Source organism: Eutrigla gurnardus (assembly GCF_963514095.1).
Source record: "Eutrigla gurnardus genome assembly, chromosome: 21".
In the NCBI taxonomy this organism is placed as follows: Eukaryota; Metazoa; Chordata; class Actinopteri; order Perciformes; family Triglidae; genus Eutrigla; species Eutrigla gurnardus.
The window spans coordinates 1,336,183-1,354,877 of record NC_139932.1 but is presented as its reverse complement, the minus strand read 5'-3'; the positions used below and the strand labels follow the sequence as shown (position 1 = coordinate 1,354,877).

Here is an 18,695-nt window from a genome sequence, read left to right as displayed (position 1 = left end):
AATTGCCCGTAGGTGTGAATGTGAGAGTAAATGGTTGTCTGTCTCTACATGTCAGCCCTGTGATAGACTGGTTACCTGTCCAGGTGTACCCTGTCTTCACCTAATGTCAGCGGGGATCTGCTCCAGCCCCCGCGACCTTGAATACAGGATAAGCGGTAGACGATGGATGGATGGATAATTTTTTGCACCTCGCACCTGCAAAATAAACGACATTATACCAATACCTTTCTCACAGTATGAATGTGTGTGTGTGTGTGAATGTATGAATGTGTGTGTGTGTGAATGTATGAATATGTGTGTGAATGTATGAATGTGTGAGAATGTGAATGTATGAATGTGTGTGTGTTAATGTATAAATGTGTGTGAATGTATGATTGTCTGTGAATGTGAATGTATGAATGTGTGTGTGAATGTATGAATGTGTGTGTGTGAATGTGAATGTATGAATGTGTGTGTGAATGTATGAATGTGTGTTTGAATGTATGAATCTGTATGTGTGTGTGTGTGTGAATGTATGAATGTGTGTGTGAATGTATGAATGTGTGCAAATGTGAATGTATGAATGTGTGTGTGTGTGTGTGTGAATGTATGAATGTGTGCAAATGTGAATGTATGAATGTGTGTGTGAATGTATGAATGTGTGTGAATGTGAATGTAGACAGATTGGAATGTTAGGAGCCTTGAGTAGCTGAAAACTAGAAATAATGCAGGTCCATATACCATCCCGTTAAACTATTTCTGGATCTTTGAAACTGTTAACTGAAATAACTCATATATTTGTAACAAAAGAATAGAGCCAAACTCATTCCTGGCAGCGATTGATGTACTTTCAACAGAATGTAGCATTAGCATCATAGCTGTCTGACAGTTAGCACTGAGCCAAAAGGATCTGATCAACAACATTCTGGGCGTGACGTCTTCACTGTGAAGCTAATAGCCAAACAGACCCCCACATTCTGGAAGAATCTTGTCCTCCAGCATCTCCACAGTGTTGTGGTTAGGCCGTGTTCACATTGAAATCGCTTCCTAGCCCATGCAAAGTCAATGAGGTCCGTCAACAGAAAGGTGCAGTGTGAACAGGTCCTGCTTGTGGGAACGTTAGTGGAATATGCTGCTACCATGTGGAGAAAATACACCATAACACCATGCAAATGACATGCACCAAACTACAGTTTTCATGCAATTCTTTAATATATCAGTTTATCATATTCACAACAAATACATTGAGCTCCTTTTCCTTATGATACAGCCTTAAATATTTTTACACTCAACTGTTTTTTTCCACATAAATCTGCCTATCAAAAAGTCTTTTAATCTTCCATTTCTTTATTTTGAACATTTTTATAATTTGTTACATTGTAGTCTCCATGCCTCCTAGCAAACTGACAGTATTTCCTTTGTACAGCTATTTACAGGTGAAAAAAAGTTTGATGAAAGTTTTCAATTGAAAGGAATGGATGGTTTAAGGTGCAGGCAAGAAGGAGGGAGGGAATGTTTGAGAAGAGAAAGGAGAAGAGACAACTGAAGTGTTTTGGATGAAGTGGAGGCAGAGGAAGTGTTTCTGCCTTTAGACTCGTCTGTGGAAATATTCTCATAGAATATTCTATACAGGTCCGTCAGGTGAACACTACTGCTGAACAGCTCTACAACAGCAAGTAAGTCAAGCTTGAGCTGAGCTTCTATTATTAACGGCTCTTTTCAAGGTTGCTGAACATTTAGGCCAACATGGACAGACAGGAAGTCTGAGATTAGTATGACTTTAAATACAAAAGAAGGGATCTAGGTAGGATTCAAGCCTCGAGTCAATATTCTCAGAGAAAACCCCAAACCAGTAATTTAATCAGGATTCCCCAAGTCTGCAGAATTCAATGGTGGAACTCAGAAGTGGATTTTAATCTTCCCTCTTTTCCCCACACGACCTCACCCTCTTCTGTAGGTACTGGTGTAATTATGTTAGACTTTTTATCATACAAAGAAGTTTCCTGTAGTTCTATTCGACTCAAAGTTTCTTCAGAGACGTGTCACACGACTTGGAGATATGTGATATTTATGTGAGATATGAGTGGAATCCCCATTGACATAGACAGAGAGGAGGGAATGAAACCAAATACCGTCTGCTATTGGCTGGTGTTTCCGGTGAGAAACTAAAAACCACCAGTTTGTGCTCAACAAGAGAATCCACAGCGTTTTCTTCGTGCAGCTACAGTCTTATGCTGGTGAGGAGGCGCTGACCTCCAGATGGTTCTGGATCAAAGCATCTTTGATACCAACGTCTCTTTCTGCCATGAACCAATAACCAAACACTGCCATGTCTGGATTCATGACATCACCTGGAGATGCTTCACGGAGCTCTGCTGACTGAATCTTTGTCAGCTTTGCTACAGTGGTATGAACCCAAAATGAAGCGGTTTCGCTGTGATTTAACTCCATCATGATGGTGATTAGTAAAAAGTCTGCAATGCTTTTTCAGGTTTGTAGCTGCTCCATCACTCAACACTCAAAATAGTGTTATCCAAGTTAAATTACATCCCTAATGAAATACATTTAGAACACTTGCTGGCCACAACAATGCTTTCCTCCATTTCTGATTCCACATCAGTGAGGACAGGACAATCCCTCAGCTACAAGTTGTTATAGCTGAGGGACGGACACACAGCGGAGGTAGTCATCACAAATTCTGTCACGAGAAGAATGTTAAAGGATTCTAGAGGATCTATTGGCAGATATGCAATCAAATCTTATTGTTTTCATTTGTGTATAATCTCCTGAGACGATGAACAAGCTGTTGATATGTAGATATTCCCCATGATTCGACAGTAGCTCCAAAAATAGTGTTATGGTATGGATACCAGGGTTTTGCACGTGGCTCACATGACAGCATAAACTAAATCCTACACAGTGACGTCACCAAGGACCAGCCAATAGCAGTTGGGCATGGATTAGAATATGAATCACGCTTTGGGAAGGAACCTCTGCGGTGTTTACCTGGGCAACGTTATCTCTGAGAATCAAGACCGGAGATCCTTTCCAGCTGATGTTCTGGAGCCTAACCTAAACTATCACTGTTACTGATCTCCTGCAACATTTCAGTCACTGAGTGACTCATAAAATATTGCTATGGGCTGATGTTAAAAATACAAACCCGCTGGACAGGAGTCACTCTTCCATCTTTGAGACGTGGAAGAAAATGAAGGACAGAAATCCCATTGTGAGAGGACATCATGTTTGTCGCTGCCTGGCTGCTAACGCTTCCTACCAGCTTGGATTTGAACATGAGTACCAAGAACCTCCTGCCTCTTTGTGCTAAGCTATGTGAAACACTGTCCTGTATCTACAAAGATGGGAGGAAAGGTGTGGTTCCATGGTTGTGTGCTCTACCTCCACGACATCCATTGATCAGAGCAGCTGTCTCATCACGGTGGCTCACGTGACAGACTGGAGGCTTTATCAAAGAGCCTTCGCAGCCAAATATTCACAGTTCAGCCCCACACATTCATGCATTGGAAATTTAATTTTGGGTCATCAGCTCTGTCCATCACAATTTATTCTGCAATAAAAAAAAGAAAAGGCAAGTCGCTCATTTGCTTCGATCGATCTCTACAAAGTGCAAGTACACGTGTTACAAACACTCAAACAAGCGTCAGAAGAAAGACTGATAGCTTTAAAATAAAGCAGTTCTGAAAACAAATCCATAAAACAAACGAATCACATAAATAAGTAAATATCTGCAGGCCTGCCTGTACAGAAAAAGGCAAACATCAATGATAACAAAATGAAAATAACCAGTAATTGCACCCACAACTCTCAACACAGGCTTGAATGAACCAAACTACGGTCTAAACACTTTCATGACTAACTCTCCAGAAGATCCAGGTCCCAGCTTTAAGGTGAGTTCAATATTAAAGTCACGCGAGGAAAAAAAGGAACAATGACACTTGTGAGGTTGTGTTTTGTGGCAAAAACGTGAAAAGCAAAGGAAAAGACCAGCCTTCTTAAATCCCTCTTCTGGAGCTTTCAGCTATCACCAAACAAATTAGCCTTTTTCCTCCCAAAGAACAGCGACTGTTGACTCCTGCTTTCAGTTAAAGATTTTGAAGTTTTTGAAAAAGAGTAAAGAAAATATGTGAGTAGATTAATAGCTGTTTCCTCACAGGTGTTGAATATGTTGGAGGCAAATGTTTGCAGAATTTGGTCAGTCTCGAGCCCACAATGACAAAAAACAAATAAATCAAAGGCCAGTGCTGCGTGGCTGGAAATAAAAGCTTTCTTCTAAAATAGCTACCATCTCTTCAAAAGAAACAAATGATTAAAAAAAGCTCAGTATTCCTAAATCTGAAAACTGAGAAACAGAAAAAAAATGTTTAAATAGATCTATTTTCAAGTCAGCTCCTTTGGGGTTAACCCTGCTGAGTAACCTCCAGCTCATTGGGATTGTTAAAGGCTAACGCTAACGCCTGGCCTTCTAGCTCCACTGATGGATGGAGGGCCTCTCCTCCTTCCACAGGCCCCATTTCTGCTGCTGCTGCGCAAAGAGCAGTTCAGCGGCCCGGTGGATCAACCAGCCTCCAGGCTCCAGCCTCCAGGCTCCAGCCTTCAGGCTCCAGCCTTCAGCCTTCAGGCTCCAGCCTTCAGCCTCCAGCCTCAAGGCTCCAGCTTCCAGCCTCAAGGCTCCAGCCTCCAGCCTCAAGGCTCCAGCCTTCAGCCTCCAGCCTCCAGGCTCACAGGAAAGGATGTTACAAGGGCCCCTGGCCTCAATTCCTCCCAACATTCCACCTTCATTTTTTTCCTCCAGGAGGCAAGTCCATCTGTGGAGTTTACCGTTTCCTCATTGGTATGGATCATTGTGTCTCGTTTTTTTTTTTTTTTTAATTATTAATAATTCAGTCTGTCGCTGTTTGCCTGCTAGACAGCTTTTTGTTGGAAGGTCTCCAGTGAGACTGCCTTCTTCAGGTTGACAGAGGAAGGAAAAAGAGACATTTTTTTTTCGTAATGAATGAATCCACTGCATGGACACAAGACTTTTGAGAAGTGACAAGGAGGGATGGACAGGTGGGAGCTGAAGAACTTACTTAAACGCCGAAAACTCCCCTGAAAAGGAATAAAGACAAGCAGATTAGTGTGTTAGTCCTGCTGGTTTTGCAGGTAAACATGGCTAACTGCTAGCGTGTCGGAGAAGATGCTTTGAATTGGCTTCCTGTGTGTGTTATTAGAAGGGGATGGTATGTATTCAGGACCAGACATTCTGCATCTCAAGCATCTTTCTGTGAGGGAACCCTTTACGAATCCCATTGCCAGAGCGACAATGGCCCAACACAGAACCACATAGAAATGTGTTTGGTCCAACTGAGAGCACTGGTTGGGGTTGGTTGGGGTTTTTGATTGAGAAGCTATGATAGAACAGGTCCAGAGTGGTTCAGCATCAGTGTCAACAGGTTCAACTAGGATTTTCCTTACGGTTGTCAAAAAAAACACAACATTTAGATCTAATATCACTGCTACTGCTAATATTACTACTACTATTTATACTACTACCAACACCAAATCCAGATGAACCCTAGATCCTGGATTTGCTCCAGATTTCTCCCTAAAGTCTGTTAAGACAGTGTTTTCTCTCCACTAGGTGGCGCTGTAACTCTTGCTCCTGGTGATGTTGGGACTCTGAAAGTCATCGACTCTGAAGATCCTATAACTAAAAGAATTGGATAGTATGGAGGCCCTCTTGTTCATCAGAACCAAGATCCAACATCTTGGTCCAGCTCCTCTCCAGAAGTCTGGTCCCAGAACCAGTGCTTTGTGTGGAGGTGAGCCAACTATATTTAGTTGGTGCTGCTCCACTTCCTTCACCAGTTCCATTAGAAGACAACAGAGAGACATAGAGAGTTTATTTTATTTCTTGTTTTGGTTGTGTGGTTTTATTTATTTATTTTATTCTTGACATTTTAATATTTATGTTGCATGTCTGAAGAATTAAAAGTTAATTGGGCCTCATTCACCAATACCTTCCTACGTTTTTTCTTAAATTTGTTCATAAGAAAGTTCCTAAGAAAAACCTACGCTGGATTCATGACGCGTTCTTAAACTGTATTTTTAACTTGATGACTCCCACATCTTTGTAAATTGAAAGCGTGTGACAGCGTGTGACAGACTTCCTAATTAGCAAATGTAAATGCCCATAAAAGGGCATGAGACTGCAGGGCCGTGTGCAAACAGAACTTGAGAAGAAAAGTTGAGACGGAAGTAAAAAAAAAAAAGCGTAAACTAAAATCTTAAGATGTGAAAAAGCGGAGTCTAAGTGGAAGAGGAGGAAGCCGTCAGTAGTGGATCTAAAGTAACAGTAAAACAAGATGCATGGATGCTGTTACTGGTTCAGGGGATGATGTATCCGGAGAAGGAGCACAATCGATGAAGAAAAGATGCAGTTTGATTCAAATCTGAGGCAGAAAAGAAATCTCCAAACACAGAAGAGAGATGCCGATGACTGGAGCACGAAAGGCTGCTCAGAGTTATTTATCTAAAACTATGAGATGGTTAAAGAATCTTGAGATTAATTCTAAGCTATAATTCATCACACTGTAGAAGTCTGAATCTTAAAGCCTTTATTTGCAAACGACCAAGGCTGAGGTCATCTATAGGCTCGAATGTTTTTGCAAGAATAAAACATTTCAGCGGTTGTATTTATAGAGACCTTCTCCAGGTTCCTGTACAATAGAAGAACATGCAATAACCAATTATTTTGCACAAACATGTCGGCACTCAAATGTGCTTTTAAATGTTCGTAGGATCAGAATGCCAGAATCTTGGTGAAAAGTGAAGAACATTCTTCCAAAGAATGGTGAATGAGACCTTTAGTCCGTAGAAAGGTGAATTTGCATTATTATTATGCACTGACATTAAATGGTCTTAAAATCATAATATATAACAATTATTTCTGGGAAAATGTGTTTGAATGTGGAATATCTGCAGAGCTCACCATAGCCCCCGGCCTGGATGGGGGTTTTGGGGGAGGCGCAGGCATACAAGCTGAAGTCCTCAGTCTGAAAGCCAGCTCGGTTTAGCGAAGGTTCTGAGGCGCTGCGGTGGATTTTGGGTAACGAGCGAGCCAGCAGCTCGATGGACGCCAAGATCTGAAAGATGACACGGCAAAGGGGCATCGATCAGAACCGGTGTGGTCAGCATGCCAAACGATCCAAGGATCAACGCTGGAGCTGCTGTGGAACCAACGAGGTGGCAAAGCACATCCACATCACATATTAAAAACATTTGTAAAGCTCACAGACCTCCGTGTGGTCGGCATGTACAAGGTACTTTAATACTTATATATATATTTATATCTTATATACATAAACATTTCTCATGTGTCGTCCTCCCAGTCACTGATAGTAGTACTACTACTACTACTACTACCAGGTTTAGGGAACTCAACATGGGCTGCAGTCGAATAGTCAAAAAATTAGGTCCTAGTATTCCTAACTCCTTTTCCTTGACCTCTGGGGGAAACGTCACGGGGTTAAGGAAAGGCGATAGGAGAACTCAAAAGGATTTAGGAAAAGTCGACCGCGGTGCTCAGAGAATCCGACCGGACTTTCACTAAGCTACGTCATTATAATGCTGCTGATGATTGACAGCTGATGATCCGGTGATTGACGTGCGTCTGCACTGGAGAAACTACAACAATGGACTACAAAAAGCACATCGTCCACTTCTCCACATGTTGGTTTTATAAACAGCTCGTTCACTGACCGGCTTCAGTTCCAGTAGCTCCTCCTTCCTGTTTAACCGTTTGCTGTATTTACATTTCATTTGTCGTTTTAGTTTCGTTTCTGTCAAACATTTGTAACATGATTTAAATAAATAAAAAATACCATACAATTATGATCACTGTCCACACACATTTATCAACACAATTCCAATTACTATATGTCTGCATGAAAGTAACTGTTAAATATGCAAATGCACATATCGTTTGTATATCATGAACGGCCGAGGTGTGCGGCACTTTAAATGTTGCTCCTGCAAAGAATTGTGGGTCAGTGTGATCTCCTTTCCTTTCGTATAGGAAGGTCCATTACATCCGATGCTAAAGGAGATCTGAAAGGAAGCATTGGAGCTCCTTTCCTTTGCATTTAGAGAATCCGAACGGCTCTTATCATGGCGGCCACTTCTTCACTTCCGGGTCACTTCTTCACTTCCGGGTCACTTCTTCAGTTAGGAACCTTCCTGAGAGAAGAAGACTATTCCACCGCAGCCATGGTCTTGCTCATTTGATCTGAAATGGCTGTATTACTAATAAAAGGCATTCACATTCACACATTGATATCAGATCCCGTCTGCAGGTTCTGGGTTCACTTGTTATTAAGTTTGGTTGCTTCCAGCTTCCCTGAGTGGTGGAGCGAGCCGCTAATATCAAGATCAAGAGTCTCATTCCAGTGTACGCCGACCTCAATAACAAGCACACTCTTTTTACTTCCTGCACAAGGATCACATGTTCCCTCGGCTGCATCCCATTGGCCAACAGTTCGCTGGCTCTGATTGGACATTGTAACCAGGAAGTGGTGAGATAAACAAGCTTGTATGAGATACGCTCAATGTTGGTTTATGATCCACAATTCAACGTAGAGAAGAAGATCCGGGTCAGAGAACAACTTCCCCAACACTCCCAGTATGAATATGAGGAAGAAGTACTGGGAGAAGTGACTGTTGAGTCGTATCAGTACGAGCTGAAACTCACACAAGCCGAGGTCTAACTTTCAGCCAATCGTTGACCTCCTTTATACTTTGGTTCCACCCTCTGAGCTGTCAATCACAACAGAGCCAAGAGAGCCATTGGGCCGAATGTGATTACGCCTGGAAAAGTAGTTCCCTACAAGAACTGAACTTCTAACTGGACTGTGAGGTAGAAGGAGGATTTTAACGACGAGGTGAGTTGTAACAAACCTTCATAAACATTCTGGAACATTTATTGAATATGGACAAAACAAACAGACTTTCAAAAATAAAGCAGCTGTAGTAACCATGGTAGATGTGTAGATGTTTGTGTGAGGTACGATGTTGTGGATGAACAACAGTAACACTGGTCGGTCCTGTAAAGAGATGGTGAGAGCAGCAGTGCTACTGATGGAAGAAGGGCTGTGGAAATGGACAAATCAGTGAATCTGTATACATGGTGCATTCAAATCACCATTTTGCCAATATATATCTTTAATACCAGGGATAGTAAAGAATGAAGGCCTGACTCTAATGCAAGCCTGTTTTAAAATAAATACCTACAACTAGATTCAATCAGCTGTGACGCCTTTAATCATGTGAACCTGTCGTCTCCCAGGGCAACGTAGAAGAGGAAGCATTTATTTGTGTCACCTGAGGGAAGAGAGGCCGCTCCTCTCTCTTCTTCTTCAGGCAGTCGGCCATGAGTCTCTTCATGGCCTTTGGACAGTTACTGCGCACCTTGCTGAGGTCAGGAGAAAGGTAGCCTCGGCCTACCATGAATATGATCTGTGGGAGCAGAAGATGCATCAATGGAGATACTTCATGATTAGACACCATTTGATGGAAATAATTCTCTTCAATTCTAAAACATATAATTAAAAAAGGTCAACAGAAAACAAAGGGGGGGAGAGAGAGAGAGAGAAAGGAACCACTGGCTGACAGTGACCCGGTGTGGAGGACCCCTGTTACACATCGAATAAGATTGTGTTGCTTATAAGACCGGGCCAATAATAAAGTGGAGTGCAGCACATAGTGCCATGTACAAAGTGTATACAATGCTAAGTCATTAAAATAATCATTTTTGAAGGATTAAAATAATTATAGATATAAACATATTTTAATTCTATTTTTACATTTCTACATCACAGTTTCTCAACATAATATTAAACAGGAAGATACATATTTGCATATTATAGGTTGTATTCATGTTAATTTGTGTTTTTGTACATATTTTAAGTTTTGTAAGAAGAATGTTTGGGATCAAATAATTCCGGGGACCCCCTGCAGTACCTCTGCGGACCCCTAGGGGTCCCGGCCCCCCAGGGGTCCCGGCCCCCCTGTTGAAGATCCCTGCTTTAGAGGAAAACATACTTCATTTACCTGACTGAGAAATGTTACTGGTCACGTTACAGATTCAGATTCGACTCATTCATCATTCATTATATCAGAACTGAAAGCTCCACCTTGAACAGACGTTAATTCCTCTTTCTTCACCTGAAGTCAATATTTGAAGGCTTTTACTGTGTGGTATTAGTAGTTGTATTAATAGTTAATAGTTTTACTTGAGAAACATTTTGGAGTACTTATTCTACCACTGCCAACACCAACAACTCCAGCGAGAGAAAAAGTGAGAAGTAAAGCAGGATCTGCCCCTGAAAAACACACCAGGTTGGGTTCCTCCCTAGAAACACCAGGGAAATACTGAGTGGAGGTTATTTCCAGATGGGCGTGTTAGTAAACTGCTTTGACATCATCACTGCAGTTATAAAGAGGAGCACAGATTTAATCAGTGGAGGTATTTTGCTGGCGTTAGGCTACATCCAGGATCCAGCAGCCAAAGTGAACCCCCGTCCCCAGCTGCTGCTTCTTTATTCAAACTTTATCAATATTCAAAGTGTCATGTATCCAAATTTCACTCAATAGTGTCCTCGAAAATACAACAAGCAAGTGATCGATCGATGGGATGGAGATATGAAGAACACCCAGACACACAGAGATGTCTTCCTAAAGTCTCCACAAGTAGAGCAGGTGCCAGAGCTTTCAGTCATGAACCTCCTCTCCTGTGGAACCGTCTCCCGGTTCTGGTGGGAGGCAGACACCTGTCCCACGTTGAAGAGGAGGCTTTAGATGTTCCTCTTTGACAACGCTTAGTTATGCTGCTGTAGGCCTAGACTGCCGGGGGATTTCTAGTGACACACTGAGCTGAGTCTGGCTGCTCTTTCTGGTCCACTAAGGTTTTGACCGACGCAACTGCTAAATGGTCTGATGATGAAACATCGTATTGTAGCTCCACCTGCTGCTGTGATTCGCCCTCCCATCAGAAGATGGGCAGTTTGAATCCCGGCTCCTCCAGTCTACTTGGGCAAGATACCGAACCCCAAATTGGTCCGATGCTGCGTTATCGGCGTGAGAATGTGTGTGAATGTGCAGGCGGCTCCTCATTCAATCATGAATGTGTGTGTGACCGGGTAAAAGTAGTGTGAAGCACCTTGGGCAGCTAGTTAGCTAGAAAGGCGCTATATAAATCCAGGTCCATTACCACTGTTAATACTACTACTACTGTTAATACTACTACCATCACCAAATGCAAAGATTTCATCGCCACCAGGTGGTGCTGTAATGCTTGCCCCTGGGTGATGTTGGGACTCTCATGATTGTGTTCTAGTCCTAAAGTTGTGATATGACCCTATAAATATACATTACTTCTCACCGGGTTATTTTGGTTCAGACATCACACTGCTTAGTTAACCATGTGTGAAGGAGTTTTGGTGCACATCTAACCAGGGACCTACTCGGCTGCTCTGAAACTGTGAAGTCATATGTGTGATGTATTGAGGCCTGTTACCTGGTCTCTGTTGTTGATGTTGGAGTAGGGCAGTGCTCCCGACATGAGCTCGTACAGCACGATGCCGAATGCGTAGACATCCGACTGGAAGCTGTATGGGTTCTTGTCCTGCAGCCGGATCACTTCCGGAGCCTGACAGAGCACACGTTGAATGGTTTCATAATAAAGAACTAACAGCTAACAGTGCAGTGAAGGGTCCGTGGTAGGACATGAACACTCACCATCCACAGTATAGAGCCAGACAGCTGTTCAAACTGGTGGGAGCCACTCCAGCGGGACTTGACTGTAGCCAGACCAAAGTCCCCAATCTTCACCGTCAGATCCTCGTGGAGAAAAATATCTGGAGGAGATCAAGTCAAGGAAACACTCTCTTGTTTTTGACCAAGTAGGTCTGCATTCTAAGGGTGGAGATGTTCATCCCTCCATCATCAACTGACTTCCATTGAAGTTGGAGAAACCTGCCTTCCCTAAAGACAAACTGGTTGAGTGACCTGTTTCAAAAGGATACTGTTGCTCTTCAGATCTCTGTGGATGATTGATTTGGCATGCAGATAACTGGGGAGGGAAAGAGCAACATGGATTATTGCTATGACTATCTTTAATGTTGCTGTTCTATTTGTGGGGGAACTCACTCCATGCCCTGAGCGGTCTGCCGGGCGATGTCAATCAGCTTGATCATCTCAAACTTGGTCTCGATGATGTGCAGGTGGTGGTACAGGCTGGAGCCTTCACACCACTGGGTCACGATGGCCAGCTGAGGCTTGGTGGTGTAGCCCATGAACAGCAGGATGTTGACATGACGCGTTTTCCTTGTGAAAACACACAGGGTGAAGACAACATGGAACATGGTGTTGATTCGTGGAGCAGTATTACGGTGCAAACTGAATGCACTGTGAACCCAAAGGTAGAAAAAGGGGTTGTTTTCACAATGTTAACAAGTGGATTCCTGCTTCATCAGCACATATGTCAGTTTAAGTTCACAGTGCTCACTGTCATTTATGTTAGTCATTGCACTCTCTACTATTAATTTTAGTACTACTGTTAATATTACTTCTGCTGTTATTACTACTAAAATTACTACTAGTGTTAATATTACTACTCGACAGCTCTTGGCCTTTCACTCAGGAAATACTGTTTGTTTTTTTGTGTTCATTAAGTGTGATTCTTGAATATTTCCACCAGGTTCTTGGTTCTGCATCACGTAAAGTTGCGTCTCTAGAACTGCTGGACTTTTTGCAGAGTAACTTTTTGCAGAGTAACAGTCATGGCAGTGTTGTTATGGAAACAATTTGTACTGCTAATGTTAATTAAAATGCATCAACATGTTCACACAATTCCCTCTTTTTTCCTGTTCATTTCTTAAATCTTCCAGTAAAATGAATATTAGTAACTTTAACAAACTCAAATTGTGCAGAAGTTCCCCCAACTTCTTAAGTTTGCTTGTAAAATGTTGCCTCATTTTAACCAAAGTGACATTTTTTACAGTGTGGTTACCTGAGGACTCCCACTTCATTCTTGAAGGCCTGAAGCTGTTGTGGTGTGGGAGCAGTGACATTCAACATCTTCACTGCCACATCACCTGGACGAGACAAGGACACGTCAGTCAAAGTTGTTGATTTGAAGAAAAGGTTGCAGAGCTGGCCTCCATGGTGTGTGCTTCGTTACTGACTGTAAGGACCCACTGAGCTGATCCGTTGAGATGTAACACTACTTCATAATTTCATGACTTTTTGCAGATATTCACACATATTTAGACTTGAATTCCAAGTCACATTTTAAGGGTAATTTTTTCACGTGTCAACATTTAGTAAATTTGAATCAAACTCTGGTTGGTTTGTTTGGGCACTTTGAACATTGTAATCATACTGTGATGGACGAGAACAACCAGTGGTCTCAGACCATTTACAAGCCAATCCTAGTACAGTCTAATTGCAGTAAGAACATAATTCCACCCAAGAGCAGGAAGTGAATGCAAACACACAACCTGCACAGCAGTTTGTTGAGATGTGACCAACGGTTGATGAGTCGGAGAGGACTGAGAGGGATTTGTGTATTAAAAAAGGCCTTTTAAGTATCTGTGGGAAGCATATGCTGCACACATTGCATACTGGTCATTGTGTTTGTCATATGATCAAGCCATGTATGAATAAATAGTGGCTTAATGTTCCTTTAAGGCTATAACATCAGATAGTTACACTTATACTCATTACGCATTTACTCCACCCTCAGCATCAGGAGCGGTGGAGCTGGATGACCCGCTCTATCCACGGAGCCACTGCTGCCCCAGTGTGAGTTTGTGATTCCTAAAGTTCTAGGTAAAAAGGTAAAAATATCTTCAGGATAAACTAGACTCATCTCAATTAGCAACTATTCCAATTTATTCTAGCAATTTTCATATCCATCCATCCATCCATTGTCTACCGCTTATCCTGCATTCAGGGTTGCGGGGGGCTGGAGCCGATCCCAGCTGTCATTGGGCGAAGGCGGGGCACACCCTGGACAGGTAATCAGTCTATCACAGGGCCAACATGTAGAGACAGACAACCATTCACTCTCACATTCACACCTACAGGCAATTTAGAGTCATCAATGAACCTATCCCCATCCTGCATGTCTTTGGACTGTGGGAGGAAGCTGGAGAACCCGACCCATGCTTACACGGGGAGAACATGCAAACTCCACAGGCAGGGTCCGACGTTAAGGTTTTTTCCTACTTGCCCGTCGGGCAAGTACTTTTCAAATCTACTTGCCCTGCCTAAATTCTTACTTGCCCTGCCTAAGAGGTTCTTTTTCTGGTGCCGCGGTGTTGTGCAAATTTTCTTCAAGACTTATATCTTACTAAAATCCATTATCTGTTGACTGTAGACGACACTACACAACACTTCTTCTGTCAGAAAGCTGTTTTTATTTTTCATTTGTCATTACATTTCATATGAAACTTCTCCCTGCTCTCTTCCAACCAATGAAAGAAATGTTGTGACATTGTATCTTGACCCGACGTCCACTCCATTTGTCGTCTGGAGATTTAGAAGAGATGCATACTGCATACATTTTTTTATCTGGTTGTGGCTCTCCAGGTAGAGTCTTTGGACACAACGGTCCATCGGTCCGGGAACATTTCGGTGTTTTTTAGCCTGTACGCAGGCCAGGTGATGAAGTGACTTGCTATGGCTGTCTAAATTTTGTTTGCGATAGCTGTCGTTCCCGCGGAAGTGAAACAACGTCACCGTACGTCTGCGTCGGTACGTCAGCACGTCAGCACAGAGGCTCAAGGTACAGACACACCAACTCCGGCAACAGACGTCAAATCAACGGATCCCATTCATTGTCTATGTAGAGCAGGAGCTCCGCATGATGGATACGGCACGTCGAATTGACTGCCCTGTCGCCGTACGTGAATTTGCATAAAGTTCGATGGATTGAACTTTATGCAAATGCCGTCCGTCCAACGCAGTGCCGCCGGCTCCAGAAACTTCGTTCAAACTATCAAACTAGGCAGTGTTGATCAAATATGAATCCAGATTCTGTTACTGCACTACACATTTCCCGCCTCAAATGTTTTCAGAAACATGCTTTAGCGTGTAGTTTAACTGTAAAATGAGATCGTTTGTGGCCCGGCCGCCATGTTGGAAACGGCAGAGCAAAACTCAAGTCCCGCCCACTTCGCAGGACGTCTATCCAATTGATCCAACTTGAACACAGAACTGCCCACTCGCGGGTGCGTTCGACGGTCCGTTGCGTCGCTGCCGGAGTTGGTGTGTCTGTACCATTAGCCAATCGAATCACACACACAAAAAAAAAGTAGCACACTGCAACTGCCGCCTCCACAGCAGCAGACAGATGATACGAATTTGTCGGAGTTTGTGCTTGCCCGACCGGGCAAGTCTGAACAGGTTCTACCTGCCCGCCGGTTATTTTTACTTGCCCCGGGCAATCGGGCAACCGTTATTGTCGAACCCTGACAGGAAACCGAATCCGAACCCGACCTGGGAATCGAACCTGGGACCCTCTCGCTGTGAGGCAACAGTGCTACCCACTACACCACCGTGCAGCCTGCAATTTTTATATTTAAGAATCAATTAGAGGAAGTACTTGAATGGTATTTGAAAAATAAACTACAGTGTGTATGTTCATGGAAGTTAAGGAACGTGTAGTCGGTGTAAAAGTGTGAATTCATGGATATGTTTTGTGGAAAAAACAACACATTCACCGGCTTATTTCAAAGAAAATGAGTTGATGTCCAGAAGATGTAAACATTGGGTCTCAGTCAGCAAATGTTCTTCAGAAGAATATTGTTCTTAAACCCACTTACACATTTTCCCCAAAGATTCTGACGTTCACCAAGGTTTTCTTATGTGAAAGCACACCAAAAGCATACTTGAGTGCCGATATGTGTGTGCAAAATCATTTTTGGTTATTTTGTTTTCTTCAGTTCTACAGTTTATAATCCTGACCAACTCCTGGACCGGACAACAGACTAGCGGTCCAAGTCCACGAGCAATTAATTGGTTGTTTGCAAATAAAGGCTTTAAGATTCAGACTTCTACAGTGTAATGAATTATAGCTTACAATTCATCTCACAAACAAAACGCTTAACTTCAACAGGTTTTAGTGCTTCTTTCTTTTATTAAGTTAAATTCATTTCTTTAACCTTCTCATAGTTTTAGATTAATAACTGAGCAGCCGTCGTCGGCATCTCTCTTCTGTGTTTGGAGATTTCTTTTCTGCCTCAGATTTGAATCAAACTGCTTCTTTTCTTCATTGGTTGTGCTCCTTCTCCGGATACAGCATCCCCTAAACCAGTAACAGCATCCATGCATCTGATTTTACTATTACTTTAGATCCACTACTGACGCTACAGAACAGAACGGCTCGTTTGCTGTTCTCTTCCTGCAGCAGTCGGCTTCCTCCCTTCAGAGCCACTGTAGTGCAGCAGATTAATTGAATAGCAATGGCGGCCATCTTGAAAACTGGCCGCCATATTGAATTTTTGAGTGGCCAACATCTTTTTCCAAAATAGTGGCCCTTAGACAGTATCTGTGCCAAATTTCATGCTTTTATACCAAAGTGAACGATTGTCTCACTAATCTGCTCTACTACTGAAGGTTTCTTACGTTTGGAGTCCAGTTGTTCACCGTCTTTAGATTTTCATTTTGACGTCTCTAGTTTTCTTCTCAAATGTGCACACAGCCCTGCAGTCTCAGGCCCTTTTATGGATATGGCAGGGTGTTTACATATGCTAATTATAAACAACTGGCACGCACTTTCAATTTAGGAAGACATGGGATTCATCATGATAAGAACACAGATGTGAAGATTTCGGCGGTTTAAGAAGACATCATGAATCCTGTGAAGGTTTTTCTTAGGAACTTTCTTTAGAACTATTTTAAGTAAAAACTTATATTGGTGAATGAGGCCCAGTGTCCTTACTTGTAAAGCCCAGTTTAGCATTGGTCTTACCGTGCCACTTTCCCTTGAAGACAGTTCCAAAGGACCCGGAGCCTATCCTCTGACCCAGAGTGATCTGACCCTCGGGGATTTCCCAGTCGTCACTGGAGTCCCTTCTCCCCAGAGTTTTCTGTTCCACAGGGCACTGAGTCAGCAAAAGCACACACACAGTGAACTCCAGACAATCCAACATCTGGGACATATCTCACCATCTTATTGCGGTCCTCAGACGAAGACGATGACTTGCGCTCCCTCTGTTGGCATGGTGACTTCTGTGGAACCTTGACATTAGTCAGAGAGCCAGGTAAGGATGCGGGAGGCGTGGCCGAGAGCCCTGTGGTGGAGCCTGGAGGGGGATCAGGGAGGAAGTGAAGGGACACAATAAAACCAGAGATGAGGTGCAAGCTGACAGAAACAGAAGAGCCAAGTTTTGGGCGATGGTCAGGGTTGGGCTTCTGTATCAGTTGAGTGTGTGTTCGGTGACATGCAGACAGGTGAGAGGGGGGGGGGGGCTTGGTTGGATGGAAGTTAATGGTTTAATAATCCAAACCTCACATCAAGGTTATTAACTACCTTATGGATTTTATGATCTATATCGGAAAAGAGCTTTGTGTTAGACTGGTTTTTATACGGTTTACAGTAATAGATCTAGGACATGTTTAGCCTAGCTTAGCACAGAGACTGGAAGCAGTAGGAAGCTAGCTTGGCTCCACCAAAAGAGATTAAAACAATAAAACAACAATATTTTGTATTAAAGAAGCATAGAAATTGAGAAAATTGAAAAATGACAATGCTCAGTTATGGCTCACGCAGCATTTTACCATTAAAGGTGGATGTTTTCAAATTAATTTGGTCATTAAGACATACAACAAAAAGTAATGCTAGCTGACACCTGGTCACCTGAATTTATGTGTGGGCAGTCTTAAATTATATAATTTGATTCTATAAGATTGAATAACTTAATCACAAGAGTGCGTTTATTACAGTTTTCTGTATACAAGGTCGACAGAGAACATTTGGGAAGTTCAAGGCAGATTTAGATTAGTATTCATTTTGATACAGAAGAGTCAATACAGTGTATTTGCTAAAAACCTTTCCTCCATGACCAGGACAAGACGGTAACTTGACGCAACAGCGTCATTAGACACAAACTGTGACTATATAAACATAAAATATTGTTCAGGAAGAAATAAAACACTTTTTCTAGTTTGACTCAAATCACTTTACTTTCATTGACAAAGAAGAGGAGAATTAATATTCTAGATATAACATGATATATATTATCAGGTATTGTGTTGTGTGTGTCGTAAGGACTACAGCAGCAGTTCAAATGAACAACAACAAACAAGCGTGAGTTCAACAACCCCACGTATCTTTGCTTTATCCGACTTAACTAACACCTGCGATCACTCAGCCGTCCTACAATGGTGGACATCAACTCAGTAAATCCACCAGTTTATCAGACTGTGAGCACATGAAACACATCTGACAACAAGTTTACTGTCAGTGGAGCAGGCATATTGTATAAATGAAGAGTAAACTCTCATATGAAGACGTGAACGCATCATCAGACTAAAAGCAACACAGTTAGAGCTGGTCATGAATCAGCAAATGTGTGAATGGAACTGAATATAACATCACCAACCCATACAGCACCACAGATCTGACCATAGTTAGATTTATGGTTGCATTGAAT

General features: G+C 42.5%; 1 protein-coding gene across 3 annotated transcripts in view; it reads right to left on the bottom strand.

Annotated features, from left to right (window-relative positions):
- Positions 1–1,167: 1,167 nt before the first annotated feature.
- braf (B-Raf proto-oncogene, serine/threonine kinase) overlaps positions 1,168–18,695 on the bottom strand; it is a 50,944-nt gene continuing 33,416 nt past the window's right edge. For all 3 annotated transcript variants that reach the window (XM_084038501.1, XM_084038500.1, XM_084038499.1), the window contains 10 exons: positions 17,209–17,345; positions 17,012–17,129; positions 13,046–13,130; positions 12,184–12,360; positions 12,060–12,106; positions 11,773–11,891; positions 11,552–11,683; positions 9,358–9,492; positions 6,971–7,124; positions 1,168–5,088 (listed from right to left, as the gene is read on the bottom strand). In XM_084038501.1, the coding sequence (XP_083894627.1) occupies positions 5,066–5,088; positions 6,971–7,124; positions 9,358–9,492; positions 11,552–11,683; positions 11,773–11,891; positions 12,060–12,106; positions 12,184–12,360; positions 13,046–13,130; positions 17,012–17,129; positions 17,209–17,345 (1,127 nt within the window). In that variant the 3' untranslated portion in view covers positions 1,168–5,065. The remainder of the gene's footprint in view (positions 5,089–6,970; positions 7,125–9,357; positions 9,493–11,551; positions 11,684–11,772; positions 11,892–12,059; positions 12,107–12,183; positions 12,361–13,045; positions 13,131–17,011; positions 17,130–17,208; positions 17,346–18,695) is intronic.